This window comes from Thalassophryne amazonica, chromosome 2 (genome assembly GCF_902500255.1).
Source record: "Thalassophryne amazonica chromosome 2, fThaAma1.1, whole genome shotgun sequence".
NCBI lineage: Eukaryota > Metazoa > Chordata > Actinopteri > Batrachoidiformes > Batrachoididae > Thalassophryne > Thalassophryne amazonica.
In genome coordinates, this window is record NC_047104.1 from 155,886,785 (window position 1) to 155,899,927 (window position 13,143).

The 13,143-nt window shown below is 42.1% G+C and overlaps 1 protein-coding gene across 1 annotated transcript in view; it reads left to right on the forward strand.

Annotated features, from left to right (window-relative positions):
* Positions 1-13,143, forward strand: part of myo9aa (myosin IXAa) — a 133,713-nt gene that overhangs the window by 26,089 nt on the left and 94,481 nt on the right. The window contains 4 exon segments of the mRNA XM_034163999.1: positions 2,846-2,972; positions 4,707-4,796; positions 7,470-7,586; positions 7,818-7,952. Of these exon segments, the coding sequence (XP_034019890.1) occupies positions 2,846-2,972; positions 4,707-4,796; positions 7,470-7,586; positions 7,818-7,952 (469 nt within the window).

Sequence of the window (13,143 nt, forward strand, 5' to 3'; positions counted from 1 at the left end):
CCCTCTAACATACCTTAAGACACCAGTGCCTCATCATATATAAATGCTGCAGAATCATGACTAAAACTGTGTATGTATAGAAGCAAAAATGTGCACATGCATTATTTTCACCAGTGCTACTGTATAATGCTGCATGAATGCATACTTCTTTATGACTGTGTCATCACACGTGTATGTATGTGCACAGGCCTGTTGTTCACTCCCATCATCTGCCATGAGTGGATGTATATAATTGTGTGTATACAACCTGTCTGAGTCCGGCATCCTAAAGACGGGCTGTTCTGTCACATGCCAGAGAACAGTGAAAATCAACAAAGAAAATGCACAGAAGAATATCACTTCTATCGAATGTGATGTTCTCAGAGGTGTGGATAAAAAATGTTTCATCTGATAGTCTCAGTTCTGGAATCAGCAGAAAAGAAAAGCCACTGACTGAGGGGAAAAAGCAGGCAGTTAACTACTGTGGCATAACTGCAGCTACCACAGCCGCAATCATCATCATCTACAACAACAACAAATCAAACAGTTTATTCTGTATTAGACTGGATTTAATGGCCACAGGTTGTGGTTGAATATGTGCAACAGCTGTGGGGAGACCCGGTGACAACGACACACCTACAAAGACACACACAGAAACGGTCAAAGACGGAGTGACTATACAAAAGAGCACAGGGGGTGAGTAGAACCTAAAACATACCACAATAATAATCAAACTAAAAAGGAGAACCATCAAATAACCAAGTACAAAAGCAAGGAAGAAAAGGTAGAACTCAAGAATGCAAAACAGGAAAACATCACAACAGAGTTAGGGTTAACAGATACAGACGCGGGACTGAACACAATGACAATTAACATAAGGACACATACCATACAGACCAATACCATACATAAAACATAGATAGGGGACAGACCACAGTGACAACTAACAAGGACAGAAGACACGGATAGGGGACAGACCACAGTGACAACTAACAAGGACAGAAGACACGGATAGGGGACAGACCACAGTGACAACTAACAAGGACAGAAGACACGGATAGGGGACAGACCACAGTGACAACTAACAAGGACAGAAGACACGGATGGGGGGCAACCAACCAATTAATTTTGTATTGTTCAGGATATAAATTATCCCTAATTATAAAATGACCCCCTCACTCCTCTTTTCAAGCCACATTCTTTTGGCTTCAGAAAGACTTTTTGAAGCCTAAATCTACCTTTTTAAACAAATGCTATTATTTGAAAATAATGCTAATAAAACTATATTCTATAGCAGCCTCTGATTGCTTTTTGCAACTATTTACTAGGGTTAGGTTAGGAAAGAGGGGGTGGCCTATCAGCCCAGCAGAGTGTAGGTCACAAAAGGGCCCATTGCTCCCCCCAAAATAAACCTTCTTAGTTAAACCTTTTGGTACCCTTCATAAAGGATACCAGACTTCTTAACTTTAGTTTCCTATTATGGTCGGGTTCCAAGATAAAGGAACCCATAAACCTCTGACTCAATCTACTCCATGCTGGACACTGACCCAAAAAGTGGAGTTCAGGTTCCTCCCCACAGGCTCTATATGTACTGGCCTGTCGGAGTCTCATTACCATTCTATGCCAAGTACTGTCACTCACTCACTCACCCACTGATACACCGATTTGCTCATCCACTCGCTCTCTTGCGCGCACTGACCTCTGACCAGGGCATTGCAGCAGCAGGATAGACAAGCGTCTCCTACACATGACGGACTGTCAGCACTGTGCTCACGGACATTTGACACTGATGCTCACAGACGCTGACTGGTCGGTTCACCGAGAGGGGGTTCCCTGGCTGTTGTCTGCCCTGCGCTGTGGAATGCATCTGAGGCTGTACTGGAAGTGAGTTCACATGTATATTTATGGTGTCATAGGCTGGCAAAACAGTTCCACCATCATTCCTCTGACAGAGTTAGATGGTAAATATGTCATAATCTGTATTTTATGGAGTGACATCCCATTCAGCTGTGTTACGGACGCTGTGCCAAGCCTCTGACGTGCACAATGATGCATGGAACCGCAGTGACAAACGGTGCTTTTGGTTTGATTGCACACATTTTTTGCTTACTGTTGTCGAACGTTACACTATGTCACACCGTATTTCTTGGCTGCTTGAGATCTCTTGACTTCCACATTTATCACTTGTTTTACTGTATTTAATGCCACCTGCTGTTGCAAATGTTTTGATGTGTTAAAGTCTACAACCTGAAAACAAGACCTCCCCATTTTTTCCAGATGTATTTCTAAGAGGGGAAAAAGTCTTTTATTCAGAACAATACATTAATCAGAAAATAACTGATCACATTACGTTCTGACTCAGTTATTTACAATGAAAGGTCTGTTGTAGTTACTGTACGTCTGCGTGCGCATGAACGGAAATCATGTTTGAATAAGAAAAAGAAGCTCTGTGACACTGACTGCTTTGTTTTATGTTAATTTCACTCTTGCCTTTCATTTCTTTTCCTCTTCATCATGTCATCCTTAATTTGCTCCCCCGAAACAAAGTGCATATTTATGGTGTGATATGTGAGATACACACGTTCTGTGTAGAAAAAGGCATACACATGGTTTATGCACTCAGCATTTCTAAATGAGGCCCCTCTTCAATCCATAGGAGGTTGCTGAAAAGATGTAAAGTATAAGCTTTTAACTTTAATTATATCAACATATTACTATATAAAAACATGTATACCTTCTGAGTCCTGAATGCTTTCAGTCACTGTTGCCATTAATTGAATGAAACCTGTGAAGTCAGTTTGCAGGTGCTTGCATCAGTGTGCCTTTGCACTCACCTCTTTACAACTTGTCCTGACCATTTCTTTAGGATCTTCTCCCTGCTCTCAGCTGTCCTCCATTTGGGTAACATCCGCTACAAGAGGAAAACTTACAGAGACGACTCCATTGACATCTGTAACCCAGAGGTGCTTCCAGTTGTCTCTGAACTGCTGCAGGTACTGCAGGATCATTTGTCTTCTTAAAGGGGAACTCTGGGATTTTTCCAACCTGAGCCCAGTTGAGCCCAACATGGTCACGGGCTAAATGTCTATACAATACCAGCAAATTACTGTGAGCTAAGAACCTCACGGCACATGGCTTCTTGTCATCACTGAATGGGCAAAAGTTTGATTCATAGTGACGGTTTGTGTGAACAGGATCCTGTCAGAGGTAAACTTGTGCATGTTAACCTGAAAGTTTCTGAAGCTGTGAATTACACTACAACTGATTTACCGTGTTTTCTGTAAAAATGTCATAAAGAGGGGAAAAAAATGTTGCATCATTCTGTCACATTTATTTTTGAAACATGGTGCTAGTAATTCATGCAAAAAGAAGCAAAATGAGTTTTAATAGTCAAATTATCTATTTATAATGTGAACACCTTGTTAGCTAGCAGAAGCTAACAGGTTACAGATGAAAATGTGAGGAAGGAGCTTAACACATTTACCTCACAGTAAATAAACTTAGAAGTTGATTTGAATTTTCTGTACCTGCTTATTCCAATTAAGGGTCATCAGGGAGCTGGAGCCAATCCCAGCATTCATAGGGGAGAGGCAGGGTACACCCTGGACAGGATGCCAGTCTGTTACAATTGAAATTTATTGCACATTTAAAACTGATTACACAGTTAGCCTTACCTTAGCCTAGCCTTCATCTTTGTTGTGGTTTTGGTCATCTCACAAAGTGCAGACAACTGGAGTGCCAGATAGTACGAGGGTCATTTCCTCTCTGTATTCAAGAGCATATGAAGGTTATTCCTGGTCTTTCTTCAAGAATATGGTCTTTCAGTTTGAGAGCATTCAGTACTTCAACATTTTCCATAAATCCCCTGCACTTCCCAGAATACACCGCGGCGCCAGCAGAGGTCCAGAGTTTCAAAGCCATGTAAACAGTGTCTAGTGAGGATGTGGATGGCACCGATTCAGCAAGTTCACAAGTGATGATGATGTCTGACACATTATCTCAAGTTGGGAGGGTTATCTAGAGGAGATGTCGCACCTGTGATGAACGTCTGCTCTGCCCCGATGTTGTCCTGTTGTCCACACTTCACGAGGTGTGTTTACATTGTGCCTTCAACCAGAACTCTGCTTAAACCGACCTCTTGCGTGAGTCACGGACCGCAAGATGACACGAGATTCACAACTGTGAATAGTTTGATTTCAGTCATTCTCAAACACCCAGCACGTCTTCCTGCTTGAGTGCGTCTTCTTTCATCATTTTCGCTTAAGGGTGCATTATTGCCACCTTCTGCTTTAGAGTGTGGCTCACATTGTTCCTCCTTCAGATACAGGAGCAGGCTGTCATGTGTATAGGTGGTGTCATCTGCTGGCTGTAGCTAATAATGCAGAATTTTTTCCACATTTTATATTCTTATATTTTGTATGTTTCCTTTTTTACTACCCTCCACCAACTCCACACAAGCCGATTGGCGACAAGGGGCACGTTCTGCTTACAACAGGAACAAACCTCTCATGAACATTTAATGTCCTTATTTGGGAGGATTTGTGTGGTTCCCTAGGTCAGGTATAGGTTCTCTGACACACAGCTAATTATAGAACAGAATAAATAACATGATCATTTCACTTCTGTGGAAGTTCAAATAATCCTGAATTGGATTCTTCAGTTGACTGTAATGACCTCAGTTTACAGAAAAGACTGAATGTTGTTTTCTGTGTTGCTCTGATGTTCAGGTCAAAGAGGAAATGCTGTTTGAAGCTCTGACGACACGGAAGACGGTCACTGTGGGAGAGAAGCTGATTGTTCCCTACAAACTGGCAGAGGTCAGAATCCATTTCTTTTCATGTTTGAACCACAAACCACCTGGACAGGTTTGAAGCATTTGTTTTGAATCACTCAGTGGCACATTGTGGTCCCACATGGCACATTTCCTGATGTCTTCCATTTGATAATGAACTCTGGAACGATGTTTGTTTCAAAAATGTTCCAGGGCACTGATTTGAGTTTGTGTCACTGTTTTGTAGAACTGAAGAAATGTTTTAGCACTATCCTCAGCCACGAGTACTACCTATTGGTTCATTCTGGTTTTAGTTTCCTGCTCTGGTTGTGTATTTGGTCTACTATTTGCCAACGTAGTGGGCATCATGTTTTGCCCGGCTGTTGCTGGTTTTTCTGAATGAAACAGAGCTACCGGTATGTGACATGCAACTACAGTATGTGAGTTTTAACCACAGCTATTTGTAATTTTCCAGAGTTTTCTCCATCATCCACTAACCCTCCATAACTTGCCATCTGACACGTGATGGCAGGCATTTCCACAAACCATCCAGCAGGTGGCAGCACATCTGTAGGATGTCGAATAGGCAAAGCAAAGTTGTTGTTTTGGTCAGTCTGGTGTATCAGAGTTGACCAGATGTAGTTGGGTTTGTTCTCATTATATGTTCCTTCAAGGTGCTGAGTTAGAAGATGATGGCATGGACGTCTTTTGAGTTATTGTCTGCACAAGCTGGCTGGAATTGGCTCACTCACTCACTCATCTACATTTTTGATGTCCAATCCCAACACTGTTACCAGCTCAGGCTGGGAGCGTCTCCCTCATGCAGGCCCAGGCCTAACACCATGTGTGTGTGTGTGTGTGTGTGTGTGTGTGTGTGTGTGTAAAGCTTCATCCTCTGCAGTGCAACTGAAGGCACCAGCTTAATCGGTCTCTGTGGCTGCGGTTCTGCAGCCTGACTTGGACATGTTTACCAGACAGCGTGGACAAGGACCGGATCTCCTCCTGTTCTCCCTCCAGCTGTTTCAGCCTGGGAACACACGTGTACACACATGCATTTTTCCAGCCCCTTTCTGGCTCTCATTGGGACCCCAGTCTGTGTACAAATGGGCATCATGCTCTGCAGATGTCAGGAATTAGAAGGAAAAGAACTACCAACATGAATACACACGCTCAGTGTAATGTGTCTGTCCCAGTTATTACACTGTTAGTATTTAGAAAAGCAAATTATTGCAAAAAAGAGACTTTTTTTAATTATTTGTGTATTTGTTTGTTTGTTTGTATTAGCAGCGCACTGGCTGCTCTCAGTGTAAAACCTCTTTTCACACATAAGCTGTGTGTACTTAGTGACAACAGTCAACCTGGCAACTGATGTCTATATTATAAAAGCCAAGAGGCCTCTGTGTGCGTGTGAGTGTGTGTGTGGCTTTGATCACAGTGAAACCAGGGAGAGAAGACATTTGCTGTTTGGTATGTTTATGTATTTTGGGTCAAGGATGAATGCTGCAAAAATAGAAAGTTGATAGGACTAATAGCGATAATAGCTAACAACAGTGAACAATGGATGTTGTGCTGCAATGCACGATGGGAGTTCAGGGTTTGGGGATTTAAATGTTATTTTGTTCATGTTAGTTTAGCAGTGTTGTTAGTGTGATTTAGTTCTGTTGGTTTAGTCGGTTCAGTTAGTCTTATGTTGCCGTTACCATGAGTTACAAGTGTAGTGCATTTGATGTCTTCTGCCACTGTCTCTGTTAGTGGGTGTGTAAAAATAAAAGCACCTACTTGCAGCAGAATGCAGACAAGACAAAAAGCTCTTGCTCTGTTTTCTTTCTCGCCTCAATATATTAAAAGAGAAGTGGTGTCTGTGTACATGTATGCGTGCGTGATACAAATGATAATAATAAGAGTGTGTACATAGTCATAGTTGATAACAAGAACCTAAACAAGTTCTAAATACATCGAGACAGGAAATTAACATTAAAAAAATTACATAATTAACAGGAAATAAAAGGGCATAGTTTTTCCTGTAAATACTGTTGAGGTCTAAGGTTCTAGAAACATTCTGCACTCACACACCATTCCAAATCATTATAGAGACTTTACATAATTTATTACCACCCTTGAAAAATGTCAGCTCCCTATTTTATACACAACCCAATCTAGAGGCTGTGGATCCCCACAGGCAGCATGCTAGTTTACCTGTAATTATACACTGGGTTACGTCACGTCAAATCAAAGGTGCAATATCCCACCCATCATCCCCCCCCCCCCTTCTCCACATGGAGTCGCCACAGCGTTTTGATATGGATCTAGATGTTGATTTGGCACAAGTTAGACTCCGAACACTCTGGCTGATGTTTTGAACAGGAAAGAAGTACACTGACCACCTGGCTACTACGCTGACCTGAGAAATTCAAATATGAACTTAAAAAAAGTCAAATACAAGAACATCAGTGTAATACAAGATCTGGAAATACATTTCCAGATTTTTAATGTATTTCATAAAGGTTTCACCACATTGTGGAACTGCTGGAAAAAAAAACTATATTCAAGGTGTTTGCCCCTTAGTTATGGTAATGACTTCTAAGTAAGGAAAATACCAAATTAAAGTGGATTTGCTCTTTAAGAGAGATGGATGGCTTCTCAAATGTCCTGCCTAGTCCTGTTCAACTGTTTGTTACCTGTGGCAGAAAATACTAATGGAATATGTGTTTACCTGCAGGCTGGTACAGTGAGAGACTCCATGGCAAAGTCACTGTACTGTGCTCTGTTTGACTGGATTGTCTTCAGGATCAACCACGCTCTGCTCAACATCAAAGACCTGGAAGAGACCACCAAGGTAGGATGCCACACATCAGCTGCTACAGTGACGTCTGAGATACGTGAGGTCAGGAAGTAAAATCAGGGTTTGAAAAAAATACAAAAACAAAGCTGCTTTGTGTGGTTAAACGTAATTAAGCCTTTTAATGACCACAGTTACTTTATAGAGGAAACATCTCATGACAGTAAATGGTTTCCGTTACAACCTGAGGTGTTATTTTGTCATGTTGTGGATTGCTGTCCTCCTCAGATATTGTCCATCGGAGTGTTGGACATTTTTGGCTTTGAGGACTTTGAGGTCAACAGCTTTGAACAGTTTTGCATCAACTTTGCCAACGAACGTCTCCAGCACTACTTCAACCAGCACATCTTCAAGCTGGAGCAAGTAAGTCATTTCTTAATTATTATGTTGTGTGGCACCTTCTGGTCCTCAGCTATATGTCAGAATGTCCTGATAAACCCTGGGATCAGGGTTTATGAGCTTTAAAGTTGCATCAGAACATCTGCGTTCTTCACTGTTTAGGCTGCGACAACAAGTCCAGCTTTGTGTGTGCAAAGCGGGTGAGAGACGACCACACTGGACCCACAGTCTGGTTAATGTGAATATATCAAAAGTACTACTGTATTTTCCAGAGGTTAAGTGGCAGTTTTTATATATGCTGAAAAATCACGTCTGTTCATAATAATAATAATAATAATAACTATCTATATAGGGCTTTCCCAGGAATCAAAGCACTGAACAAAATAAGCTCCAGCAATAAAAGGATAAACATCAGTAATAAAAGTACACTACAGCAAAGCAGAAGAATCCCAAATTAAAGAGCAAATAAAAACAAATCAAATAGACTTGTTTTTTTATTGTAGTGTTTTCAACGCCGCTGTGGGCCAGTAGTCTGTGTCACTCTGATGATTTATGATGTCCAAATAGCATCAAATAACATCCCGTATGTTGTCTATTGCACTTTTATTTCTACATCTTGCTTATTTTTTTAATTTACCTGAAGGTGAGGCCTTCCTGCTTAAATCTGCTATTTGCGTTTCCATGTTTCTGTGGGCTAGCAATCCATGTACATCTGGGTATTGCTTTTGTCCAATGTATCAATTATGTTGTCCAACACACGATGGGCAGCACGGTGACTCAGTGTTTAGCACTCGTGCCTCCCAGCAGGAACGTCTGGGATTCCACTCTACCCATGCGCAGTTACGTTCTGGGTGGAGTTTGCATGTTGTTTTGGTGGGTTTCCTCCGGCCACTCCACAGCTTCCTCCCCTTACTGAAAACATGTTTATTTAGGTTCTGCTCCTTTCTCTGTCCCTGACCAAGGCAGCGTCTCTAAATCTGGAGTCGGTCCCTGGGTGCCAAACTGTGGCTGCACACTGCCTCTAGTGGTTGGACTGTATGTAAGTGTACTTGGGACGGGTTGACTGCAGAGGACAAATTTCTTTGTATGTATTCATGTATATACAATGGCCCTTTTTCTTCTTATGTGTCTGTTTTGCTTCTTTTTGAAATTTTAAAGTCCTTTTGTTCAGCAGTGGCACAGGCTGTGGTGTGCACATGTGCAAACCTGTTAGAACGTGCAACACAGTTTGGTGGGACTTACGGTTTTTCCTCTTCAAGAGGCATTTTTATGTGTGACTTGTACTTTGGTGTGGCTTATATTCTGGTAATACGGTAATTGTGAAAGTTGTTGACTTATTGATCTTTTGAGTAAAATATGACGACTGATAATTCAAGTATTTTGTCATGAATCATTTATTACTACCGATGTATAGTACATGCAAGCAAGCAGTCTGACTTGGTGAGCTGCCTCACACATCTTTGGTTTTAAACTGTTCTCGATCTGTTGTAGGGTTTGTTTGTTTGTTTGGTTTTTGACTGTGAGGAATTTGGAGAACATCTGTCGAGGTTTATCACAGTGTTCAGGGTCCGTGCTGTCCTTTACAGTAGCAGTGAAATCACACAGGAATTCTCATCACATTATGCAATAGTGTTATTTGAGGGGCTGGCGGCCGTATGACTCAACCCTGCCCCTCCCTTCCCCGTGGCCACCCCATCTTTGGATTTTGTGTTTTCTGAAGTGAGCTGATTAACTTCAAAGGACCATCTGTAACATGTGTCTGCTTGTTAAACCTTGTGTTTACATTGAGACTGACTGAATCAGATCGTGTCCGGACATGCTGGGATCTGTGGATTACACTCAAACCTGTGTACTCCGTGATTCCGGCTTTGTACAACGGCAGCTGTTCACAAAGTGTCGTAAGTATAATGGCGCTTACAAACAAATCAGATGGACATACGTACCTCAGGCTTCTCTTTGAGAGGTTAAAGTCAATCATTCATTTTCAGAATTCATGGTTCTTCCCAGGAAGTGAGTGCTGGGTGCCAAAGGAGCCAACTTGGGCTGCGGTGTCGCCGACCGAGCAGTCTCCCTAAAAAATTGGTCTGCCTTGAATTCACTGCGCATGCGTAATTAGCCGCGGTTCACGGATTATCACCTCATTTCTGCTTCAAACGGCCTTGTTTCTGCTTTAAACTGACTTTAGAATGATTTAAGAGGTTTACTTTGTCATTTGATGGTTAATAATCACATTAATCCATTTGATCGCTTTGGGTGAAGAGACTCTGTCTCAGACGAGCTGCTGAGTTCTGAAATGACGCATGCGCAGTGGAGGCAGGCCGGACCAATTTTTAAGGGCAGACCGTTCGTTCTGTGACACCAGCTTTGCCATCTTCTAGGGCAGGGGTGGCCACGTTCGGCCCTCGAGAGCCACATTCCTGACACTCTTAGTTGTCTCTCTGCTCCAACACACCTGAATCCAATGAAAGGCTGATTAAAAGTCTGCTAACGAGTCTTTCATTGGATTCAGGTGTGTTGGAGCAGGGAGACAACTAAGTGTGTCAGGAATGTGGCTCTCAAGGACCGAACTTGGCCGCCCCTGTTCTAGGGCAGGGGTCACCAACCTTGTTCTTGGAGAGCACCTGTCCTACATGTTTTCCAAGTCTACCTACTCAAGTCACACCTGTTTTTTAAAAGTGCTGTTTTCCAGCTCTTGATTGGCTGAGCACACCTGATAGTTAATTGCCTGGAAGTGGCACAGGGAGAGTTAGAAAACATGCAGGGCAGGTGCCTTCCAGGAACAGGGTTGGTGACCCCTGTTCTACAGGGTTCGAGGGCATGCTTTCCATGTGGTTTTTGGATTTTTGGATGTAAAGTGGAGCATTCTAGGGACTTTTCCCCAACGATAAAAGTACATTCATTAATGGGGTTTTTAGGTGTTTGTTAAAGCACAGCAGTCCTTTCACTCGGCAGTTTTTATTTTTATTTTATACAGATCTTATCTGTCTCAAACAGGCAAATTATTCCACTTTCTTTTTGGCATCAGTGAGGACATCTTTCTTCCAAAGCCTGCTTGAGATCAGACTGAAAATTCAATAACAGTCTGGGGACAGTAAAGGCCGTTACCAAAGACTTGCATGCATGAATTTAAGGTATTTTAGGATCAACATCTTGTAATATCCCAGCATTCTTTTTTTTACTGAGCCTGTGACCTTTGGCTTTCCGTATTTGTTGATACTTAGAAGAATCCCATAAGTACTTCCTGCACTACGAGGTGTCACTCAGTCTTTAAATAATTAAGTATCCACCCTCAGGCATAACGAATGTCTTTGGTCTCCAGTTTTGTGATTGTTGCCAGAGCCTGATTTGTTTCTGTTTGCAGTGTTTTCTGTGTGGATGCTGAACACACCACATGTCTGCTGTAGGTTTTACTCTTTCTTGACTCTTTCTTGATGAATATTTTTGTGACCGTGCATATTTGACCATCCACCAACCAGCTTTAGGAAATCTTCTGTGGTTTTCCAGGTTTGTTCTTGATTGATGGTAAATTGACACCTGTGTTGCCAGGTCTGTGGTTTTCCACATAATTGAGCTACTTTTGAAGTATTACAGATGCTTCTGCCTGTGAACGTTTTCAGCTTTTTCCCTTTCCTTGAGTTCTGGTATTTGGCAGGTTTTTGCTGTTGGGCTGGTTGTGAGCGACTATTTGTCAGGTTTTGTCGCAGAGACCTGGCAACCCTGTGTGAGACAGTGCTTTTTCTAAAAAGCAGCAATGTTGTGTTGACATAAATATCCTTGGGCCTGGAACATATAGTGCATTGTGAGTGCAGGCTAGCAGGGGACCGCGGGGCAGCGACAATGCTGCTCGAGAACTGTACAAGGCAACTAGCCTACAGTGAGTACGCCCCAAGTCACAAGTCAACTCGGGCTGAGCTCATCTATGCAACCATGGGTATTTTAGTCTCAAACTGAGTTGTGGTCAGAAGTAGAGCTGGTGGGTTGAGCTACAGATCAGCAAAAAGCTGATCTAAAGTTGAGTGCAGTGTATTTGTGGTATGTAAACTATACCAGACTCAGACACACCCTACACAAGGTTCAGGATGCACATCCACTCTACTTTTATACGCAACAACACTGAACTGAAAAACACAATTCAAAGTAAGCATGCGTGTTAAAAACTGCTAAATTTCATCTTTACTGCTTCATTGCTTCACCTCAGAGAATCTTGGATGCTGCTGTCTGTTGGTGGACTTTGACATATGGGCACAGGTCCGAACATTTCTCACTTAAATCCACTTTCTAAACAGCAGAGAAACTGTGTACTCTGATGTTTTGATGGGGATTATTTCATGTTATGCCCAAAACATAACTATGACTGCAGAAGATAAGTCTAACCTCTTTGCCGCCAGCCCCCAACTTGGTGCTTATATTACCCACCCTTTAAATATCAAAAACAAGTTCCAAATCCACATGCTGTAGGTCATCAAGCTATGACCTCGACTGTTGGGTTCATACAAATGGATTTTTTTTTTCTTTTTTTTTGACCTGACTATGACAGTATGAGCTTTGACTGTAATTGTGAGTCCGTTCAGATCAGGGGACTGTCATAAGAAGTCCACTATGTTTTGTTTGTGGTCCAACCTCTTTATTGTGAAGCATGTAAAAACAAAAAAAAATTAGATATTCATGTTAACTTTACGAGATGCACCAACCTAAACAGGCCGCGGCATCCACTCCACTGTAACTTAACTCTTAGTAAGTGTATCTCCCCCCCCCCCCCCCCCCCCAAAAAAAAAGTTGGGGCTGACAGTCCTCCACATGGTCATTCAAAGGTCAGTATGCCAATATGATCAAAATTCACCTTTTCTTGAAACAATTTTGAATTTTAACCCATGTTGGGTTAAAATTCAGCAACAAGATGCCATCACACATTGTGGGAACTCTGTTTCCCAGCATGCCTTTCACCAAATGGCACCTCTGCATTATGCAAACGTTGACATTGTGGAGCCAAATAAAACACGACACACATTCAGTTGTGACTGAATGTGACAAGAAAACAGTCTAAACTGGAAATGGCAGAAAGCACAGCCAATTAACATAAACCCCACAAAATCTTTGGAAAAACTCCACACTGTTTCATATGAAAGCTTTCCTGTCTGCTTGACAGGTGAGACAACCCACAGGTCTGCTCAGGGTTAGAGAAATATTTTTTGAGCCTACTGGTCAGGACCAGTAG